This window comes from Pleurodeles waltl, chromosome 11 (genome assembly GCF_031143425.1).
Source record: "Pleurodeles waltl isolate 20211129_DDA chromosome 11, aPleWal1.hap1.20221129, whole genome shotgun sequence".
Classification (NCBI taxonomy): Eukaryota; Metazoa; Chordata; class Amphibia; order Caudata; family Salamandridae; genus Pleurodeles; species Pleurodeles waltl.
Genome location: NC_090450.1, coordinates 311,653,611 through 311,677,090, shown reverse-complemented (window position 1 = coordinate 311,677,090; position 23,480 = coordinate 311,653,611). Strand labels below are relative to the sequence as shown.

General features: G+C 43.5%; 1 protein-coding gene across 3 annotated transcripts in view; it reads left to right on the top strand.

Annotated features, from left to right (window-relative positions):
- The window catches only part of EPHB1 (EPH receptor B1), a 754,401-nt gene that overhangs the window by 569,958 nt on the left and 160,963 nt on the right, over window positions 1-23,480 (top strand). For all 3 annotated transcript variants that reach the window (XM_069213561.1, XM_069213563.1, XM_069213562.1), the window contains exon 7: window positions 1,404-1,566. In XM_069213561.1, the coding sequence (XP_069069662.1) occupies window positions 1,404-1,566 (163 nt within the window). The remainder of the gene's footprint in view (window positions 1-1,403; window positions 1,567-23,480) is intronic.

Genomic DNA, 23,480 nt, shown 5'->3' with positions numbered 1-23,480 from the left:
CCAATATCTGCATTTGCTACAGAGAATCAACTTACCAGCCCTTGTGGCAACCAACAGTCTGCAAATATGACACAGCAGTCAGAGTGTATACTAATCAGGCCTGGTGCTTTCCTTTTCTTGACTGATTTAATTTAGTGGCCTAATGCTATTCTGAGATCTTGCAAAATTATATGAATCTTTATTTACACTTCTGGACCTCAGCAATTATTCTAGAGCATTTTGATTAATACTGGACGGAAAGAGACAAAGTTGAAAGGGAAGAGCTTAAACTCACCATGAAGAAGATTGCAAATAAAGAGTTGATTGTAGATTCGTCCTCGGACTTTTCCTGGAGGGCATTAATCTTGCACAATTTAGAAAAGTAATAGCACGATTAAACAGTGAGAGGATGTAAACAAGCAGCATCAAAAATGAGGCAGCCAAAGCCCAAGAGCAATGCGAAGTGGAAACATAAAGGAGCATTCAGATATCAGAGTGCATCAAAAAGAGTGAGTGATCGCCAGAGATTGACTAAAAGCAGTGGCCATCACACCACGAATATGGCAGACCAGAGTGTATCAACAAGACTTTGGTCTGCCAGAGAGTAGACAGTCAAGACAAATGATTGCCAACACGAGGAGGACACATGAATATGACTAATCCCCAAACAACAGAAACAACTGAGCAAGGCCCTCAATGACAGTCCAGAGAATAGAGGCCATTGAGTAGATTGATTGATGTCCAGAGAGCCAGAGTTTTAGACGAGTGAATGATCAACAGAGAATATAACTAATAAGTTTAGGAGAGCTACTTTTTGAAATCAGGGACCATTGATGACTGAGTGGCTACTAGACAGCATGAGGATGAAAAATTTCCACAGAGCAGGATCCAGCCTTTGAAAGCGAACCATTATAGGTCGTAGTATGATAAGATTCTGGGTTGTTTTTTCCTTTTAACCAGGGTAATCCACAACTTTTATGATTTGAGAGTACTTCACTTCCATGGATTAAATGGTGGGCTTGCCTCATTAACGACTGTTGTCAGCCAGCAGGATTCAGGTCTGATTACATGTTCTACTGGTAATCAAATTATAAGCCTTTGTTGAGTGTAATGAATTTCCAGTCAACATCACAAGGAGACATTTATACATGGCTGGGATCAACACCTACCCGTAAGGTTGAGAAAAACAAATTGCCTTATCAGTGCTAAAACATTGGAGGGTCACTATGCAATGCAAATGAATTTACTACAGTGATGAGTTGTAGAAATAGGACTGCAGGTGAGTAACACTTTCCTTACTATTTTCGAGATTACTATATTTTAATGCTAGTTGATTTTTGTAATTTCTATACGCAACTAGCCTTATTCTTCTTCAGGGTGATTTGCTGCATCTCTGTCTTTATTATTGTTCTCTTTCTTAAAAGGACCAAAATGAGTTCAACTCATCCATGATCAAGAGCCAAACAAATACAGCCCGGATTGATGGACTAAGGCCTGGCATGGTGTATGTCGTCCAAGTGAGAGCCAGGACAGTGGCTGGATATGGACAGTACAGTGGCAAGATGTGCTTTCAGACCTTGACTAATGGTGAGTGTGACTTCTGGTTGAACAACTATGAGAAAGATAGGATATCTACGTAAGCAAAGACCATAAAAGAACACAAGAAATGCAGTGAAAGGGTATGGGCAAGGAAAGAGTGAATGAAACTGAGTGGAATGGAGAAGGGGAAGTATGGGGAGATTAAGTATGTAAGAATCTTGCTGGTGGAGTCAAAGAAAGAGTAAACATTTTGTTTACTTTATCTACATGAAGCCACTGAAGTGCCAAGTCTGTACCAAGTTTATATATTTTTTGATAGTTGTGTTTCTGAGTTGTGTACAAAACCTTTTACAAATCTTCATTGCCAGCATATACAATACAATACGTTCAACGTTTCCCGAGTGTCACATTCTTAGTAGCCCAACATGTGGTGTGCTCTATCCTCAAAAGCCAGACAGAATGATTAGAGTATTTCCAAAGTCTTGTTCTGACAACGATAAGTATCGTTCTTATTAAAACACTGGAATAGCAATCTATTCTGATCGCAAATATTAAGTAAAATGGAACAGCATAAAGAATGTTGAAAGCAAACTAAGGGCAGTGAGTCTGGAAGGAGCAATTAACGCAAGTGTGAAGGGTGCAAAGAATAATACGATGTGGAAAGAACTGCATTAAAATTAAAGGATTATGGAGGAACACATGCAGGGAAGGAATCAAGTTAGAGATGAGGAATTATAAGAAACGAGTCTGAAAATAATGTGGCACAGGATTGGAACGGAGCATGAAAGGGAAATGGTGAAGTCAATAAATGTTAAAAAAATAACCAGGTAAACAGAAGATGCAGATGAATTATCTCATGGTGCTTCAATAACAGGTGCTAGTGTTACACAATTCAACAGTGCATAAGATGAACGTTGGACTGTGACTTGGGGTTTGTACAAAGATCTTTTGAGGGGCAACTCAAGCCCTTAGGACATATTTCTAGCTACCATGCAGGTATATAAAGAGCAAACTAGAACTGAACGCATGCTTAAACCATGTCTACTGCCTGCTAAATCTGATTTATAATCATATAGATGCTGCAGACTTTATGCCATACCTAGGAGCTGTTGAGTATAAACTCAGAACAAAGAGCACCCTAATGTGTCCACCAGGACCTGGTTCTCTATATTTATAAAACACTGGTTCAGTTGGGCTCCTTTTTGCAGAAACACTTAAGTTTGTGTTGGGGGTATCATGGACACTTAAACTACTCAGTAAACGTATTTCTTACCAAAGAAGGTCCAAGAAAATTAGTTTTCATAAGTAGAAGCTATAGATATCACGAGGACATCTTAGGTATTGAAATTGTCACCTCGAGCCAGAAATTCATATAAAATTGATTTGCACTGCGCCTTCTTGCTGTGCCAAGAGTCTGGTACCTCTCAGGTCCCAGGACAGCCCCTCTAAGATTTGGCAGGAGCTGTAAGTAGAGTAATCAAGCAGGAGCTTTGAGCGCATCGGCCTTCCCAAGCAGGTGGGATTATGTTTGATCCAAATGTAATAAACATTTTCTTTTCTCATCATTCAGTGGACTGGCTGGACGATGCTTTTGGACAACAAGTCTAGGTATTATAGATGGCCCTGATTTATAGTAGGAGTGTGTTTCAGAGGGCCAAAGGAAGGACGAGGGGACGAAGCAGAGAAAGAAAGATCCTGAGGAAGAAGATTGCTAGAGAGAGAAAGGTATAGATGGATATGGGAAAGGAAATGCGAAAACAAGAGGGGAACACAGGTAGGGAGGATGGAGCAATGAGCTTATGAGAGATGAAGGAAGAGAGATGTGGAGTTGTGGGAGAAGGAAGTTGGCTGGGAGAAGTGAATGAAGAAGTGAGGTGAGGAAAGAAATGTGCTGAGAGAAGTGAATGAAGAAGTGAAGTTAGGGAAGAAACGTGGCTGAGAGAAGTAAATGAAGAAGTGAGGCGAGGAAAATATGAAGAAAATGAATGTAAATGTGAAATGAATTACTCAAATAAGGTACACATTTTGTAGGACAAAATTCTCTCTTTAGAGCTGTTCACATGGGGAAAAAACACCGATATTGCTAAACATCAGTATATTTTATTTGAAATATCACATTTTTTTCATAAAGGCGTTAATTTTGTTTGGGGGGTGGGGTCTAAGGGCTTGCCGCTTTCTTCTGCTGCCTGCAACTCAGCACATCCCTTTCGCCCCCCCTCCATCACGTCTCGTCTTCCTTCTCCTATGTTGCCTCACCATTTTGCGGTGGTGTGCTTTGTCCTTGTGTTTCTTGCACTATTTTCCCATTTCCCCATCTACTGGATCCACACACTAACTGCTTCGCACATTGTGCTTATAAATCAGTGGCCTGTTGTCACCCTCAAAGCCGAGCCTTGTTTTGGCATTAAAAGGTAACAGACGCACTTAAATGCCTCACACATTTGTTTCCCAACAAGAAGACAAGAGACGTTTCTCCCTGAAACTGACACTTACAAGAACAGCAATTAGGGTCACTGATCTGCATGCAAGAGTACGAATTTTTTCCTTTGAGATTTCAGGCTGATCAATGTCAGGCATGAGGATATCATCCTTTCCTGTTATTTGTAGCTTCTCTTTATTTCAGCCTGATTCAAATACTACAAGTAACAGAATGCAAAGTAAAAAGAAACAAGACTCAATGAGTAACTGTGTACATGGAACAGTTAGGGATTATAGCATACATGTATTCAGTAGAGGCTCCCTTGAAAGAACTAAATCATGCCTTGGTTGGTAGGCATCACTTAAATGCAAGTGTAAAAGACAAATCCGAAATTTCGTTTTTTGTATCTATAGTCAAGAAAACCACTTTGTATGTTTCATGGGGGATTTTAAATGTTTACTATCTGAGAGCAAGTGAAATAGTGTAAGGAAACAATTCGAAAAGAAGCACCTTTCTGTACTTTAACTCTGATTTATGAGCTCATCAGTATTTTCTCCTTATATAACTTTAGTGTGATGTGCTTTTAGGCCCAACATTTTGACCGATAGAAATCCCTGTTTTGTTAATGTCCATTTGTTTAGGATAACCTGTGTTAACTACATCAGATTATCTTTTTTACTTCTGGTTTTGAACAGTACAGGGGTCAAACAGACCAAGAGTGGGCTTTGGTTTGCCTCCTTCAACCAGTCAATCAATCAGGATTTGTAAAGCGCAGCAAATCACCCTTTAGGGTCTCAGCCTAAAGTTGGAGTTGCTAACTGCTCCGAGATGATCTGATTCATTCAAACAGCCAGGTCTTGAGTTCTTCCCTGAATTGCTGGAGCGATGGGGCAGCCCTTAGGTGTAGGGGAAGGTTGTTACAGGCGTTGGCTGCCAGGTGTGACAATGAGCGTCCTCCGCTGTTGCTTTGGTGGATCTGTGGGGTGGCTGTGAGGAAGAGGGAGGCAGACCGTAGGTGTCTGGTCGGTTGGTGAAAGGCCATGTGCTTGTTGATCTGTGCTAGTCCTTTGTTGTTCAGGGTTTTGTACCTGTGGGTCAACATCTTGAAATGGCATATCTTCTGGATAGGGAGCCAGTGTAGTTTCTTGAGGTGGGATGTAGTGTAGGTTCATCTGGGGAAGTCGAGGATGAGTCTGGCTACTGAGTTTTGTATTGTCAGTAGTCTCGCCAGGAGGCATACGGTGATTCCTACATAGAAACTGTTTCTTCATAGATAGTTTAGTATCTAAAATGATACTGAGGTTGCAGGCGTGGTTTGTGAGGGTGGGGGCTGCATGCACTATTTCATGGAGAGATGTGGTTCCCAAACATGAGGACTTTTGGTGACCTTTGCCACGTAACTGTGGTAGCTGGCTCTGGTGGTGGAGGAGTCTTCTGACAATGAAGGGATGAGCTGGTGGGCCTCATTATAGGAGATGATGTTGAGCCCGTGCAGTCTGCCGGTGATGGCCAGGTAGTCATGTAAGTGTTGAAAAGGGTGGGACTGATGGGCGATCCTTGGTGGGTGCCACACATAATCTTCTTGGGTTCCAAGTTAAATGGTGAGAGTTGGATCCTGGGGGTTCTTCTGGTGAGATATTTGATGATCTATTTGAGGGTGTTCTCTGTATTCCAAAGTGGTGGAATCTGTTGATCACAATGTGATAGGAGATGCTGTTGAAGGCAACTGACACATTCAGGAGGTTGAGGGCTGTCGTTTCACTGCAGTCCAGGAGGGCCCTGATGTCATTGGTGGCTGTTATCAGGGCTGTCTCTGTGCTACGGTTGACTCGGAATCCAGATGAAGAGGGGTTTAGGTGGTTGTTGCATTTCAGCTACTCAAATTTAAGATTTATATTTCTAACTTCAAATATGGTATTTGCTTTTACTTTATCGTTGACTGGACTAGTTAAGTCTGTCAACTTCTCTAATATCTGCTTCAGCTTGTTTCTTCCTGCCCCACCTTCCTATGCATCATGCTCTTACATTTCCCCTGACACCACCCTATCTATCTTCCTTAAGAGTCTCCCACTTTCCCCAATGTGGGCCTCATTTCTCCAACAGATAGGCTACTGTCTTTCTTCCTTTCCACTCCTCCAACTTCCACTTTTCCCTGTGTGTTACTCACTCTTCCTGTTTCTCCCTCTCTTGTTTCTCCCTTACTCCCCTGTCTCTTTCCCCTGTGTGTCTTCCTAATTCGATCCACTTACCCTCTTACTTGATCTTCCCTGCCATCCCTTCCTCTTTCCTCTGTGTGCTGTCTTTGCTCCTCTCACCCTCCATTCCCTCTTGGATGCATTATATCAGTGCCACTGGGTTGCCAAGACAAAAAAGACTGCCTATACTGAAGGTTGCCTGGCCTTCAATACAGGCTCTTTGTATGTTTATGTTAAATGGAAATTGGGTGGGTAGTGAGCCTTAACTATAGTCCTTCTTTTGTACCTATGACACAGAGAGAAAGGAAGGACTAAAATGAAAGCTCACATTTATTTGAAATAAGACAGAACTTTATTGAAGGCAAGGGGCCCTTCTTTATAGACGTCCTTTGGTTTCTTAAATGTGTCTGCTTTTAATGCGCTTTCACTCCATAAGTTAGCACATAAACACTACCTACATGGTTTGCCAATGATTTTTTCCCTTTCCTGTCTAAAATCCTGCTAGTCCACCACCAGTGCGATATACGTTGTTTAACACACTGTTCCCTGGCTTCCATAACCGGGAGCCATAAAAGAGGTTTTGTCTTCTCAAAAGCTTTCATGCAATGACAACTGATTTTAGACTTAAAAAGAAAAATAACTGCTTATCGTCTACAAAGCATAATTTTCTGCCATAATCAGAAATAAGTCAAATGGAACAAAAACATTTACCTTCGTGGAGGCCTCTAAGTATGTGTCTTATGGAAGATCTAGGAATGGGATGTATTCAAGGCTGCCTTAAAACTGGAGAAAGTGGGCAATGCTCTGAGCTGGTGTGAATGAGAGGGTGTAGTGAAATGTGTGTTTTGACCACTGACTTCGTGTTGCACCACTTTGCACCTGGCTTAGCTGTCCAGTGGTCACCAGTTACAGACTCCATTTTGTATTCAGCTTAGCTTTAGCTTCATTCTGTCTATTGACTTTATCTCAGCAATTGGCATGTTAAAAGCTGCAAGTGATTTTCAATGTTGCACAATGGGCATTTTGTCTTGTTTTCGTACTTTTTCTCACCAAGGGCTTTGGCTGATAAGCATGTACTCAGACAGCAGGGAACGGCCTTGTTTTGGATTATCACCTTGGGATTGTGGCCGAATCCCAACGTATTATTTTCAATTCTTACCTAAACTAGCCAGCATGTTTGAATACTTCTTGTTTAAAATATACAAGAGACCCAGTGGGAGTTTCAGAGACCTCAATCAGAATTTTAGAGGTTGAATGCCTGATATATATTTCCTGTGAGGGTAGAGTTCTCTCTTTCTCGCAGTCGAACGTGGTCATCGGCTTGCTGGCAGGAGAAAGATGATGTATCTGACAGGCCCCACGGTGATGCATTTTTATTAATTATTGCTTTGCATTATAATATAGATACATATATCTGCTGTGTATGTTGCAGTGCAGAATCATTTGTGTATCTTTTCATTTCATTGCTGTGTCCACTTTTAAACATGTGCTTTCAGCATGCTGATCTCCTTTTAGGAACCTTGCGTAGTGAAATAATGAATGTTTCCTTTGGACTAAGAAGCGCATTCAAGAGATTTTTGTCAGTGCATGAGTGTTTCAGCTCGGCCTTTAGTGAAAAGCAAAACAGAGGGCCACACAGCTTGACATGTTACTAAAAAAATGTTCCTGGATACTACTAGGAAATCATGATCCTGACTGTCTAGCGAATGACCCTGCAAATAGGTGGGTTTCCAATGGTTTAAAGAATCGGGTCCTAAGTGAGGGCAACACCAGACCATCCAACAGAACATTTATAACCTGATATGGTCATTGACTGGTAGCCAGAGCTGTGACCCCCTGGCTCTAGAGTCATGGTCCTTCCTTTTAATCCAAACCACAGCATGAATTTCAGTACTTCTGATCATCTGCAGCTTTGCCACTGCGGAAGCCGGGACCCCCACGTAAAAGCAATTACAGCATTCTAGTAATCAAAACTAGAATCGATTATAGTGTCTGAGAATTACAGGGCTTTCTGGTGGGAAGACAACAATTTCACACTTGATTATGTGTGCCTCCAAGGATATGCTGCTGCCAGATGCAAAGCCCAGCTTTCTAACAGTAGAGGACAAGGTAGGAATTTTCCCTAGCAACTGAGGGAGATAAAACAACCTTGGGCCCACTAAGGTTTTCCTCCGAAGAAGATAAACTAAATTTTAGTACTTCAGACTGGCCTGAGTAGTGCATCCAGCGTATGGTTTTAATTAGGAGCTTCTGCAACACAAAGACGATTCTGGAAATTTTGGATCGCTCAAAGTTGCCTGGGGTCAGACTGGCCTATAGGAAAATTTGCAGTGCCTGAAGGACAGGTGTGACTGGACCATTTGTGGGCTGTTAGTGGGCTTGATTTATGGTCTGGTGGGTCAAATTTAATCTCTAGTCTACCAGACAACATAACATTTTGCGAAACATATTGTGCCCTTACCAAAAGCATATAGGGCTAGGAGCCAACCAATTGCTTACCATTAGCTGACTTTTCTTTCACTCTTATTTGTTTGTTTCTTATTCGATGTCTTGTCCATCTTAAGTCTGTCCCTCCCCTGGAACATTGCCAATTTACTTGTGTCCTTCCAGTGCTCACTCTTAAGGGGCCTGCTTTTTTCTTTTAACTTAACACTGCACGAGATAGCAGGTGAATACAATATGTCTCCCTAGTGTGCTGCCCAGTGATGTTCTTTCTTTCTAATGCCCTCTCCTTGTTGCTTTCTCGTGCATTTCTTCTCCATCCCCCATCCACACCCTCTTCCTCTCTCTTTCTCTGTTGCTCTCCCATTGATTGTTTGTTCATGTGCTTCTCTTCTGCCTGCTCCACATTATCCTCTCACTAGTTGCTTCTTTTGCCACCCCTGCTCTCTGTGTTACTTGTCCCAAGCTCTGCTCACATTCTTTCTCACTGTTTGCTTCCCCTCCATTTTGTTCGCTTATGTGCTTTTCCCCTGCTCTCTCTCCCGTTGCTTCTTACCCCCATCTTGCTGTCCATATTCCTTCCACCCCCGCTTTGCTCCCCCCTTGCCAGGTTGCCTCACACCAACCCCTTCTGTGTTGCTTGCCCCATTTCACACCCGACCCTTTGTTTTGCTTACCTCCCCTCTTCTATAGGTCGCCATGTGCCTTATTCCCTGCTGGCACTTCAATAAAAAAAGTACAAAATGACGTGTGCCGCATCATAGAGCCTTGTTTTTTTAAAGTTTATTTTGTTTAGCCATGCTACACAGCAACGGCGATGCTGTTCAACATGGCTAAAAACTGCTGGCAAAGGCTTTGCTGTTGCTTGTAACTGTTGATATCCCTTCATTACAACAACCATTGTCCACAGCAAGCTCAATTGTATGAAATCTGCGATACTGTGCATAACAACTATAGACTGTGTCTGTACAAGTTAAAAACGACCCCGATTTCCAAATGTGGGTGACCTTTTTATCTATCTAATTCAATAATGTGTCCCCTTTCATTTTGGTATCTTGGGCTATTGTCCGTGCCAGCTCCACATCGAGCTTGCATTTTGAGACTGACTACTGTGAGCAAAATATAAACTTCGTGGTTGCACAAGATGGTCATTATTTAATACTTCAAAGTTTCTGTTTATTTTTTCATTGTAGAAATACCACCATGACTCAGGTCACAGAGAAATCCTACACCATGCAAAACTGTACACTGAAGCTAGATGCTTTAGGAGGCCTCATAAATGATAGACACCCACTGTAAAATGCGGTGCTAACCACATGATGGAAGGAAAAAAAACTAACTGTAACTTGAAATAAGATCAGACCAAAGGCAGGCCTGAAAGCAGGCCAGGTATCATTGTATACGTGCAAAATGAGATGAAATCGAAACATCTATCCTCTGATATTGCAATTTCAATTTTGAAAATGGTCTTTTCTTCTGGAAATTCATGGTCACTGTGGAGAACAAGCAGTATAATACCGCAAAGAAAGACATTAGCTGGGAAGGTGGAGGCAAGAGGTTCATCAGCCCCAGGTGGCCGTGCAGGAAACGAGGGAGAATGGGGAATCCCAAATGAGAAAAATGGAGTAGATTAGTATGAATTAACAAAAGGGTTCAATAATGTAACAAAGAATATAAAAAAAGGTGAGATGGGAGGCAAGAATGAAGTGTGGAAAGTAAACAAGGATTGCAGAAAGAAGCATCAAAAACACAAAGAAAGAACGTGAATGGAAGTAAAGTCTAAAGTAGAAAAGACAGAAAAGAAAACGGGGGAACAAAAGAAAAATAAAAACATGAAAAGTAGAAAGAAAAGCATGGAGAGTGAAAAGATCTAAAGAAGAAGAGAAAGAAGTCTTACTAAGAACAAAATAAATGGTGAGTGAGAAATCAGGGTCTCCAGTTCATCCTAGGAGAAACTGAGGAGAGGCATGGACTGATTCAAGATAGTGAAAAAGTTGGAATTAATGGATGTTGGGCAGTGATACTCAATGTACTACCTGGTGGCCGCATGCGGCCCTCCTGATCTTAACATGCGGCCTGTGCTTTTATTGGGCCGGTAATGTCCGGTACTGAGTACCGGCACTTTCTAATTTTGAAAGGGAGAGTACCGGCACATTTCAAGAAAAACGTAGTACTTTTCATTGGAGAGTACCAGCACTTCTCGGAAACAAGCTGGTACTCTGGAACAGAGTACCTGCACTTTAATTTTTTCAATTTCAAGCACTGCATGCGGCCCCCTGCTCAACAGGAGCACTGGACGGCTGTAAACTCAACTCAGCACTAATATTAAAAATATATTAAATAAACTGGCAAGCATTTGGTTAAAGGTCAATTTAAGTTAACCAAGGGAAGTAACTAGGGTGCCCTGTACCACTTAACTTTAGGGACACCTACATTTTTTAAAACATCTTGCAGCAAAAACAATGTAAAAATGATAGTCTCTTCATACTTGATAAATAAAAAAACGCAGAACCATTTCACCTTAATACATAGGATTATGTTAGTGCATTGCATTGAGAAGTATTTTTTTTAAAGTGATAGTTATCAAATACGTAGTTAGAAACATTCAAGCTCCCCCACCCCCGACAATACCAATAGTGAACTAAAAGGCAAGTCATTTGTTATGTGCACCCTTTCGGTTTATTAAATCATACACAGAATAAGGTTTTCTACATTGCACATCCTAAACTCATGTACTTTGAGATTCTCTTATATATGATAATAATAATGAAGAACAAGCATTTGCAATGCATCAGGTCTCGTATTTGCTCGACTTAGAGCTATTAGTGTTGTAAACTCCTAACAGGACTTTTCTTTCCACGTAAATTGAAAGAAACAAAATGAGTGCAATCGCACTATGTAACACCAAGCACGATCGCGCTGCGTGGAAAACAAAAAGGCAAAGTAGTGCAGAAACCAGACTGAAAGCATGGAACCTCGTATGTTTTCAGTGGTTGGCTGGTGCGCTAGAGGAAGGCTAAACACTGGAAAAGCCTTTCACTAATTAAATCAAGTGGATTTTAAAAGGCAAGCCCAAGAACCAATGAAAGTGACAGGCGTGACATGGGCATGGTTAAAAGCCCACAGAGAGATTACAACAGGGGCCCTAAAAAAGGAGGGAATGTGAAATAAAACAATTGCCTAGGATCACACAATTTGGTGAAGTAGGAAAGCAGAGATTGAGCCCAGGTTTGTACATGCTTCGCTTCCCCTATAATCACCACCAGAATGCCACCCTGCTGAAATCAATGTGGCCCTTGGTTGAACCACAGACCATACTTCTTGGCCTCTCATAAAATGTCTGTGAGCACTCATGATGTAGGGGAAAAGTGGCAGATTGAGCTAGAGTTAGGATGAAAGCGACATAAGGCAATTAAAAAAGGAAGAACTGTATAATCCTGCAAAGGCGAAGGAACAGAAAGACACACAGGCGACACACCAGATTACAAGAAAAGACTCTTGGGAGGGTAGGGAGTCATAGAGAGTTAGGGAATATAATATGAGATTCTGTGATTCGAAGAATTAATTGAAGGACAGAGTACGGTCTGATAGAAAAGTGAGATGAAACATAGAATAAGGGAGAAGGGCACGATAATAAAACAGCAGACGGAAAAAATAAGAAGCTGAAGAGCGTGCATTTTAGTATGCTTGTCTTTCTAGTATCAAACCTTCCCCCGCGACCGAAGTACTGAGATCCGGGCGATTAAAAGGACGCAGTCGGATTAGCCACCAGCTGCACTTGTAATCTTCTTTAAATCGTGTGTTTCCCTTGCTGGCTTCTAATTGAAATGTGGCACCTCCTGATGTTTCTTTGTATGTCTAGCAGGCCGCTTGTCTATTCGTGGTTGCGTCATGACAGTGGGCAGGCAAGTTAAGTCCCCCTCGCCGCTCTGCCGCTCCTAATACTGTTCCTTCTTGCAAGCAGTCGCGGCTCGTGGGTTATAAAGGGGGCGGGAGGGGGGACTTGGGGGGAATTAATAAAAAAAAAAAATACACTTACCTTTATGGGCTGCCATCACGCTGCTCTTCTCCTGCAGGCTCCAGGCACAGGCTCCTAGCCTGCCCTGTGCCAATCCCGATACTGCTCAGAGCAGCGTCGGCATTGGCTGGGAACACCCAGTTAGGGTGCTCCCAGGTAGACTGGTAGCCTATGCAGGCTCTTTCCAGCTTGGCAACACAGTTGCCGGGCTGGAGACAGCCTATTGAGCATGTATGTTTGGCCGGCCCATGCGCTCTGAGGGGAGTGCACAGTGCACTCCCCTCGCCCAGGTCACCCCACAAGGCTCTGCCCCTTTCACAAGGATAGGATAGTAAACTTGATTTATCATTCTTTCCTTGTGAAAGGCTTTGCAGCGGTTGCTGCTGGCCAGGGGCGACGCTGCTTGCAAGGTTGCTCTTGGGAATGGCCTTATATATGTGCAGGAGGAGTCGGATGCGGATGCTTGTGTATTTATACGTTTTGAAGGGTTGTCCCACAATGATGAATAGATAATGAGTAAAACACTGAATGAAAGGATGATTTATAAGCCGAACCTGGGTATTTCCTTCTAGGGAAACATCCTTTACCACGTAGTCAGAACCACGATCTGCCTTTACAAGGCAGTCACCACCACAACTGCGACGTTACCGCGCATTACTTTACCACACAAGTTGTTACAACGACTTGCCTTAGGGAGCGCGTTGTTGGACTGGTGTTGTATTTCTGAATCCAACATCTTTCCTACTGTTTCATAGACTGGATTTGCAATAGTAATTTATACTATTCCAAAATCCAGCGCCTCCTAATGCAAGATGTTGTACTGACTTCTGTGATAAAGTAATGCATGGTAACGTCACAGTCTTGGTAGAGACTGAGTTGTAAAGGCATGTGGGGTAAATGCATGCGGAGTTCCATCATACAACCTTCCCTCTGATTGGCATGCTTTCTGTGTGATATGTACAAGGGGCATTTTCCTCCCGGACGGAATGTCATTGTCTTCATTCAGAAAGTAACATCTTCTCTAACTGGCATCTTATTACTTCTGCCACTGTGGAAAGTATGATTTCTTTGTGATTACAGTGGAGTCATTTACTTCCTCAAGGACAAGCCACCTCTTTGGACCTGTGGGTGCCGCCGATCTTTTCTCTGAGGAAGGCTAGATTCAATAAGGTTGGCATGTGTTGATTCATTGTCTTGTAGAAAAGCCAGCCACCATACGGTTGGTATAGTCCTGTCTGCCATAATAAGGGACAAATTTACCTTTTAACTGGATGATATTGATATGTCTTGTTTGTAGAGGAAGGACCAGTCTGCGTGTAGATTGCACAGTGTCGCCAGCTACCATATAGAAGGTCCATCTTACTATTACTAGGGATGCTCTGAATCTGGAGAAAATGTGGCTTCCCTAACATTGGCTAAGACAAAATTCCCTAATAATGGACAGCGTAGCTCTGGTTTATCTATACCGTTCTGTACCAAGAAAGAAACTCCCTAGGTAGATGGTTGGCATGGAGTCAACCTATACCATGAGGAAGGACCTGAGGTTTGTATGGACTCATTCTGAACTCATATGGTTTGTGCCAAAAAAATACCAGAGGGACCAATTTCCAAGGCTGGCGTATAGGCATTGGGTGCTGAGGAAAAGCAACAGTTTATCTTTGTTGTCATCGTCATTTCCTGTCATTAGAACAAGATGTCGTCACTCTCCGATATGTCATTGGAGCCTGTTGGCAATCTCCTTTGTTCAGCTATTGGCATTTGCTGCTTTTTTTTTTATCTATTGTTAAGAAATGACAGTGCTTCATTTCTCAATATGCCCCGCGCTTGTGCACCCCTATTTTTGTCTTTAGTTTCCAGGATGCTACGTATTGTTGAATAGTATGTTTTCAAATGCGTTATTTGTAGCACGTTTATTTACATTCATTTCCTGGTAAAAGCCTTCAATGCTCACTCCTTCCCCCCAGACCAGGGTCTTCAGGTTGGTAGTGGCATCGGTGCGCTCTCTGTTCTGTTAGACATTCTCTCCGCCCGGAGTATTGTATACAGTGACTGTCCAGGCAGTAGCAACACTTACTTCAGGCGGCTATGGGAGGATTGAGTGCTGGGTCACGCATTTCCGTTAGCATCTTTCCGGTTTCTCTTTCTGTTGATGGACTTTTTCCTTTCTGAGCTTCTTCCCTTGTTAACATTCCTTACCCAGTAATCTCGCCCTTAACTCTGCGTCCTCTAATCTCGTCTGTCCTACATTACATTCCTCATTCTGCTTCCCTTCTTTACCCTTCTCGTCCTCTGCACTCCTTTACTTTCCCCGTCTCTTCTTTTGTTTTACTGTTGATTACCTTCGTCTTTACAGTCTTTGTCCTTTCTTTCCCTACATCCCTCATTTGATGTGTCTTTCTTTGTGTTCTCCTTCACTCCTGCGTACTTTCTATTTATTCATGTTCCAATCCACTGATTACATTTCTCTCCCCGTAGTTCATTTCTTTAAGTGCCGCTTCCTCACCTTTCACTTTATGCATTCTTTTCTCTATCCTCTCGTCAGCCAATTTCTCTTTTTAAAGTCTATCCTTTTTTGGCCTGGTCATTTCATCTTTTAATTTCTGTATATTTTACAGTTCTCTGCCCTCCCTCTCAAATAATTTTTTCTCCAGTCTTACTTCCCTTCTCCCCCTCACACAGTTCACTTTTCTATATTTTCATCTCTTATTCTTATTTGTTCTTTTCTCCCCTTCATACAATTTTCGATTAAATGTGACATCGGTGTCTCTTTCTCACTCTCGCTCGTTGATCTCTCCCCCCCTCCAAAAATGCTCCATTCTTTGTAACCTTTACACGCCCCCCTCCCCCCCCCCCACTCCCCGCCTCCACCCCTCTCGTGTCTACACCTGCTCTCCCTCAACTTACCTCTCTTTTCCCATTCTCCTGCTGCTGCCAGACCGCCGCTCTCCTGCCCCGGGCTTTCAGTCCACAAATAGATCATTTCTCGAGACGTAACTCCCCCATTAAACAGACTGCAACAGAACCGAATGGATATTACCCGTCAGAGAAAGAAATAGCAGCGTGTCCCATGCCCGCCAAACCACTGCAGAGAAATCTGTCACACGTACAGCATTTAGATTCTTTTTATTTTCTGATTGTCAAATTGGCCGCCAGCGTTTTCTTTAATGCCCGCCTTTCGGTGGAGTGAAAGTGATAAATGGCAGCACGCGGTCCGACGCTGGATTGTTTGTTGTGTTTCTTTTTAATGCAGCTAGACAGGGATGGAACTGGCGCGGAGAAGCCCAGCCTATGGGCAGGCGACCTAGATTGTTTGCTAGGATTAATGTCCACACCTGTCAGTACCAGCTCCCCCACCATGCCGTTTTTAGGTCTCACTTTCTCGAGACCTTCTGCTTTTTATCAGTGGGCTTATCAACCACCACTAAATACCATTGCCAATCTCATTTGGTTCCGTAATATTGGTCAGCTGAGCTAGGGTTCCTTCCTCTTCAGGTGCTTCTACCTCCCTTGGTGTATGGACAGATTACTTCTGTCCATTCACTGCTCATTTTTCTAGGCGCTACTTTTTTTTCTCTGAGTTTAAGCACCATTCCAGAGTGAGTCTTTTTAAGAAGGCTCCCTCATGTACTTCTCCGCCCTCTGCTGTCCACTTTCTTGCCCCACCCGCTCTCCCTCCATTGTTGCTTACCCATTAGCACCTCCCTCCCTCCCTGCCTCTGTTGTTGTTCGCAACCCTGAATCCATACTCCCTCCTTTGTTGTTGCTTGCAACCCCAACCGCTCTCTGTCCATTGCGACTTGGAAGCCCCATCTGCTATCCCTGTTTTCATTTGATGCTTGAAACCCCCACCCTCCCCCTGTTGTTGCTTTCCCCCAGTGATCCTCCCTCTCTTATTGCTTGCAACCCCTATCCTCCCTCCCTCTGTTGTTGCTTGCCCCAGTCACCTTCCCTCTGTTGGTTCATGCCCCACACCCATCCTCACTCCTTCCTTTTTTGCTTGCCCTATCACCATAACAAAAAAATGCTACCATGCAGACACCGCTGGCCACATCATAGAGTGTTTTTTCCCCACCAGCCCACCTTGTTGCTCCTCCCCTATCCTCCCTCCTGTTGCTGCTTGTTCCCTGCGCCATAACATAAACAAACATTGGTATAGCTAATAGGCCTTGCCTTTGGGACCTTATAAGTATTTAGCCATGCCTTTATCAGAAATAAACTGTGTTTGTGTATTCCTTCAAACACCTGTCATTAGACTTTAATGGTCAGAACATCCCCTAGAGAGTACCATTATAATAATAGCATTAAGAAAAAACATGATCATGTAACCATATAATCAGCCCCAGAGGGCATAAACAGATGAAAAGAGAGGAGCAGAGAGCACTGCAATGTAACCATATATTCAGCCCCTAGCAGGCCTACTAGAATATCAATGCAAACAAGGCCCTTAAAATACAGCTCTCTGCAGTAAAGCAAAAGCTCCAGCCACAAGAGAGCCTAAAAAACATCGAATGGTGGGAGAGGTTATGAACCCCCCCACCTAGTGTCGGGACCCAGAAGATGGTCTGGACAGAAAGAGCACATCGTGCTGAACGTTTTGGTGGTGGTCCCATTGTCCTAGGACCACCAGAGGCTGAGTTGTGGGCAAAAATGTGTTGCGACAGGAATGCCCCTCAAAGCATTATGGGGAAGTTTCCCAAGTGCAGTGAATATTGTAGTATTGGCTCTCCGGGAGAGCCGCCTTAAGGGTTTCCCTTGTGCTGTTTCTATTTAAAAGGCACCTGTTTGTATATTTTTCAACTGCTAAACTTGGGAAAAATTTAGGAATGGGGCTGCAAATTTAACCGGTGCTCATGTAAAGCACTCCAAACTTCCGGTCAAGTACGCACTATATAAAAGTGCAAAAAAATAAATAAATACAAATTACCCCTCTAGCTTGCAGCCTTTGTCGGGGGCAGACATCGCAAAGAAACAGTGAGATGCTGGAGGAAGAAACAACATATCGCCACAAGCGTGAAGTAGAGAGGCAAAATCATTTTTTTTTAGTGTACTGACACCAAGGTAACTGGCCGCTCATAGAATAATCCATGTAAGGGTCAGTCTCCAAGGCTTAACAAAACAGTTCAAGGCGGGACAAACCTAAAGCATTTACCTAAGAAACTAAAGGAATTTTTACAGGAATGACAAGGAATGAATGAAAATGATGGATGTGGTGAATGCCCACAGAAGTAGATTATAGCATGTTGACAGAGCTCATGTGTGCTGCCTAGGCTGGATCTAAAAAAGCGCTGACACAGACACCCCAGGTTGCGTTATAGCAATTTTTCCCCATCTGCCCTCTGTGTTAAAACCTGCCCTGTCTCTCTGTTCTTGCTTACTTGGCCCACTGCCATAATAAAGAAAAGATCTATGATGCAGAGGCACTGCTGGCCAAGTTATAGTGCTTTTTTATTAACTTTCAGCCATCCTGCACAGCTGCCGTGCTCCTGTACAACCAGGCCAAATCACTGAGAAAGCACAGGCGAGGCATATTGGCTATTCTAATGCTTGTCTCCTTATAATTCCACCTTTTTGACTGTCCTATGTCCTCGGATCTAAGGCACAACAAGGACACTGATTCTAGTGCTTCCCCAGCAGAGTCATATTTCCCTGGGACAAGAAGGAACCAAAAAAGTCTACCTAAAATTGTCATAGATACATAATTGTATTACTCATCTGCATCATTACCTAAAGCATACCTTTTGGCTGGCATGGTTTAGAGATATTGGAGTGCAGTGCTCTTGGGGCAAGAGCGACGATCCATCAATGTGAAAACAATGTTTGCCACTCCTAACAAAGATCCTCTTGTCCTTCACCTCTTGTGCGTGTGGGTAAAGTGTGGTCATGTATAAATGTCCCCTTTAAAGCAGGTCTGTTAGCAGTCAGTGGCAGATGTGTGGCTAATGGTACAGTAACATGGTTGTCCTCATACTACATCCCTGCAGTCATTGCCCTCTTCCCAGCCCTCCCTACAATGTGCAGACAGAAGACTCTGAAACTAGGGGCCAGATGTATCAAGCTCCTGGTTTGCATTTCTTGAATAGCTAATTTTAAGAAATCACTATTTAAGAAATGCAAAATGGGATGTATGAAATTTGCGATTCGGTAATAGCGATTTCTTAAAAATTCGCAATCGCTATTACCAAATCGCAATTAGAGAATGGGACTCCATTCATCCTTATGGGCCTGTAGGCCCATAGGTGCGAATGGTTTTGCATTTCCTAATTTGCGAATTCCAGTTAGGAATTCGCAAATTAGGTAATGCAAACCCCAGGGTGCTGGGTGTCTAAGGCCCCCTCTGATGCACCCCAAACAAATATTTGCAGACATGTGAATCACGCACATACCCTAGGGGCATGTGTGCACTACATGTCATTTTTAAAAATGCATTTATAATGCATTTTTAAAAATTGCACATGCTTACCACCAAATTGGATTTGGTGGTAATTGCATTTCCTAAATGCCATATTCACATTTAGGAAATGCTTGATACATGTGCTTTGGAAATCGCAAATAGGAGTTCCCTATTTGCGATTTCCAATTTAGAGAATCGCAATTTGTGATTCTCTAAATGGGGTCGCATTTTTAAGGAATCGCTATTATTGCGATCCCTTAAATGTGCCCAGCGAATGCCTTTCATACATCTTGAAAGGCATTTTTGCATTCGCAAACAGCAGAATTTTGCGATTTGCACCATTTGCGAATGCAAAATTGCTTGATACATCTGGGCCTAGACTTCTAAAAGTAAGTTAATCCATGTTAGTAGCTGTTTTTTGTGTCTGACTGTAGGAAAGTGTCATTTTTCTTGGCATGCTACACTCAATTTCTGCCTGTTTGTCAGTGTGTTTTTGCTGTCTCACTGGGATCCTGCTAGTCAGGACCCCAGTGCTCATAGTTTGTGGCCTATATGTGTTGTCAGTACGTCTTACTGTGTCACTGGAGTTGTGCTAACCAGAACTCCAGTGCTTATGCTCTCTCCATGTGCCAAATTTGTCACTATAGATTAGTGACTCAATATACCAATTCTAATTGACACAGTGGTCCCCCCTTAACATTCCCTAGTATATGGTACCTAGGTTCCCAGGGCATTGGGGTTCCAGGAAATCATTATGGGCTGCAGCATTTCTTTTTCCTCCCATAAGGAGCTCATACAAACATTCTTTCAGGACTGCCATAGCAGCCTGAGTTAAATAGTGCACGCACTATTTCACAGCCATTTTCACTGCACCAGGTAACTTATAAGTCCCCTATATGTCTAAGCTTCAGTTACTGAAGGCTAGGTGCAAAGTTACCCTTGCACTAAGGTAACTTATAAGTCCCCTATATGTCTAAGCTTCAGTTACTGAAGGCTAGGTGCAAAGTTACCCTTGCACTAACAAAGGTGCTCCCAAATTGTCCAGGCTTAATTTCCCGGACTTCATGAGCATGGGGACACTATTATAAGCGTGCACTACATATATGCCAATACATATATGTAGCTTCACAATATAACTCCAAATATGGCCACGTGAGGTGTCTAAGATTGTGAAATCTAACCCCCAATCCAAATCTGGCATTGGGGGTCTAATTCCATGCACCTTAGGGGCTCCACTATGGACCCCCATTACTACCAAACCAGGTCTCTGAGGTTTCCACTGCAGTCCCAGCTGCCGCCACCTCACAGCCAGGTTTCTGCACTCCTGGGGATTGAGCAGCTCAATCCCAGGAAGGCAGAACAATGCATTTCCTTTAGGAGAGGGGTATTACACCCTCTCCCATTGGAAATAGGTGTTACATGCATGGGAGGGGTATCCTCCCAGAGCCTCTGGAAATGCTTTGAAGGGCACAAACGGTGCCCTCCTTACATAATCCAGTCTACGCTGGTTCAGGGACCCTCAGTCTCTGCTCTGGCATGAAATTGGACAAGGGAAAGGGAATTGACCACTCCTCTGTCCAACACCACCCAGAGGTGGTGCCCAGGGCTCCTCCAGAGTGTCCCTGGCGTTAGCCATCTTGGATTCCAAGGTGTGGGGACCTTCTGGGAGCATCTGAGGGGCCAGTGCCAGCAGGTGACGTCAGAGACCCCTCCTGATAGGTGCATACCTGGGTAGGTTGCCAATCCCCGCCTCAGGGCTATTTAGGGTCTCTCCTCTGGGTGTTTCCTCAGATTTGGTTTGCAAGATTCCTCCAGGACTCCTCTGCATCCTCTGCTTCAGCTTCTGACCATCAGATCAACCGCAGACTGCTCCAGGAACTGCTGTAACTGCAACAAAGTATCCAGGAAGGGTCCTGTGACCTGCAACTTCAGCTCCAGCCAGCAACTGCAACAGTTTCCAAGGTGTGCACACTCTGAGGACTTCCTGTCTTCACCCTGCACCAGAAGAACCGAAGGAATCTCCCGTGGAGTGACGGAGTCACTTCCCTCCTCCTGCAGGCACCTCTCTGTGATGACGACCGGTACTCTAGGACTCCTCTCCTGTCGACGAGCCTAATCCCTGGAACAAAGGTGATGGACTGAAGTGACCCTGACTGTCCAAAGGTCCAACTGTCCAAATTTGGTGGAGGTAAGAGCTTGCCTCCCCGTGCCAGACAGTACCCCTGTGCATCATATCCTCTGCAGCTCCTTGGGCTTCTGTGCATTTCTTCCAAAAGTTCTTTCTGCACAACGTAGCCCACGTCCCCAGCACTCCATCCTGTGAACCACAGCTCTCTGAGTTGTTCTCCGGCGACGTAGGATCCTGCTGTGTAGTGCTGTGACGACCCCCTTTTGCAACTCCTTTGTCCCTGTGTTCTGGGACTTACCTGGGTGCTGCCTGGTCTTCTGGGGGCTCTCTGAAGTGCTGAGAGCCCCCTCTGTCTCCGCAGTCTGAGTTGAGACCCCCAGGTCCCTCCTGGGTCTGGTCAGCTCCTCTTTGATGCAAAATGCATACTTGTGCAAACCAAGGCTTGTTGGCGGAATCCAGCAATGCAAACAGTCTGCATCCAACAACCCGACCTGGGACATCTCATGCACCAAGCAGGAACCTGCAGCTATCTTGTTTGGTGCATTTCTGTACTTTTCTTCCAACCGGAGAATCCACTTTTGCACCTTTTTCGAGGTAGGCAGGGGTTCCTGTTCTTCCTGAACTCTTCATCGACTTCTGGACTTGGTCACCTCTCTCCACAGGTCTTCAGGTCCAGGAATCCATCATTGGTTGCTTGCAGTCTTGCATAATTCTTCATCACGACTTGTAGTGTGTTCTGAGGAAACTGACTGTACTTTAATCCTGCTGTCCTGGGCTCTGGAGTGGGGTACTTTACTTACCTTTGGTGTTTTCCTACACTCCTAGCGCCCCTCTTCACACTACACTTGCCTAGGGGGGAATTCGACATTCGCATTCCACTATTTTAGTATATGGTTTGTGTTGCCCCTAGGCCCATTGCAACCTATGGTATTTTTCACTGTTTGTACTATTCTATGATTCTATGACTGTTTACTAACCTGATTTTGGTTACTAGTGTCTGTATTGTGTATAATACTTACCTCCAGTAGGAGTATTGCCTCTAAGATATTTTGGCCTTGTGTCACTAAAATAAAGTACCTTTATTTTTGGTAACACTGAGTATTGTCTTTTATTTTGTATAAGTACTGTGTGACTATAGTGGTATTGCAAGAGCTTTGCATGTCTCCTAGTTCAGCTTTGGCTGCTCTGCTACAGCAACCCCTAGACAGCCCAAGCTGCTAGACACTGCTTACATGTCACTAATAAGGAATAACTGGACCTGGTATAAGGTGTAAGTACCTTAGGTACCCACTACAAACCAGACCAGCCTCCTACACTGACCCTTAAACTAGACTATACCTTTAGCCCCAGATCAAACAAGTTCCTTCTGCTCAATATGAGGATCCTGAGCACAAAATGTCTCTGTCCCTGAAAGGCTGGTTCCACAAAAGATGAACCCCACACTGAGCTTTTTCCTAAGTGATCTGAGCTAATAATAATATCCATCAAGTCTCCTGAGATCTTCTACACAGAGATATAGGATAAACTGTCCAGAAACAAGTTGGCACCAAAGTGAACCTCACTTATGAGAGAGCTCCCCTGAAGCTTGACAAGTTCCCGCAGTCTCTTTGTTGCTATCCTCAGCAATCCCAGCTTTGTGGTGTGAGCATGGACTGCCACATTAACTTACACCAGATAGCTGCACAAACTGTCACCAGCAAAGCTAGAGGCTCCCTGGATCCTCCTGTGCATCGCAGATGTTCACAATTTGTCCAGCTCCTGGTATTGGGATCCAGGGCATCTAGACTGAGACTGCTCATTTCTTCCACCTATATGTGTTGGGAATACGAATATATTTGTTTATGGTCAGAAGCGTTTCTAAACCTTTTAACCATAAAGAAAGACTCCTATTAACCCAGTATGTTAGTCCCAATTCGTTGTTGACCACTCCATTTGAGCTACAATGATTCCTAGACAGCCCGTGAACCTGATAGAGATTTTCCAGTATGTGTCACACAACACAAATGGAGTCCTTCTACTTTCATCAGTAGTTGTGAAGATATCACCTCCTGTAACCTTAGAATAAAGTAGCCCAAACTTGATGCTACCTTAAGGCACCTTTAGACGTGACCAATAGAAACAGAGATTGTTGCTTTTGGTACTCAGCTGTGACCCTTTTCTTCAAACATGGGGTACCAAGATACACTGGTACGCCGGGACACTAATATTTCGAATACAACCTATAGAAAGACAAAATTTTGATTTTTATCTGACTAGTATCATTTTTAGACTTTGGCTTATTTCCGGAAAGAGCCAAACCCTATTATAATAATCTGGAATGATATACCCTTACATGTTCTTTTCAAGGCACAGAAAATAATACTCTTATC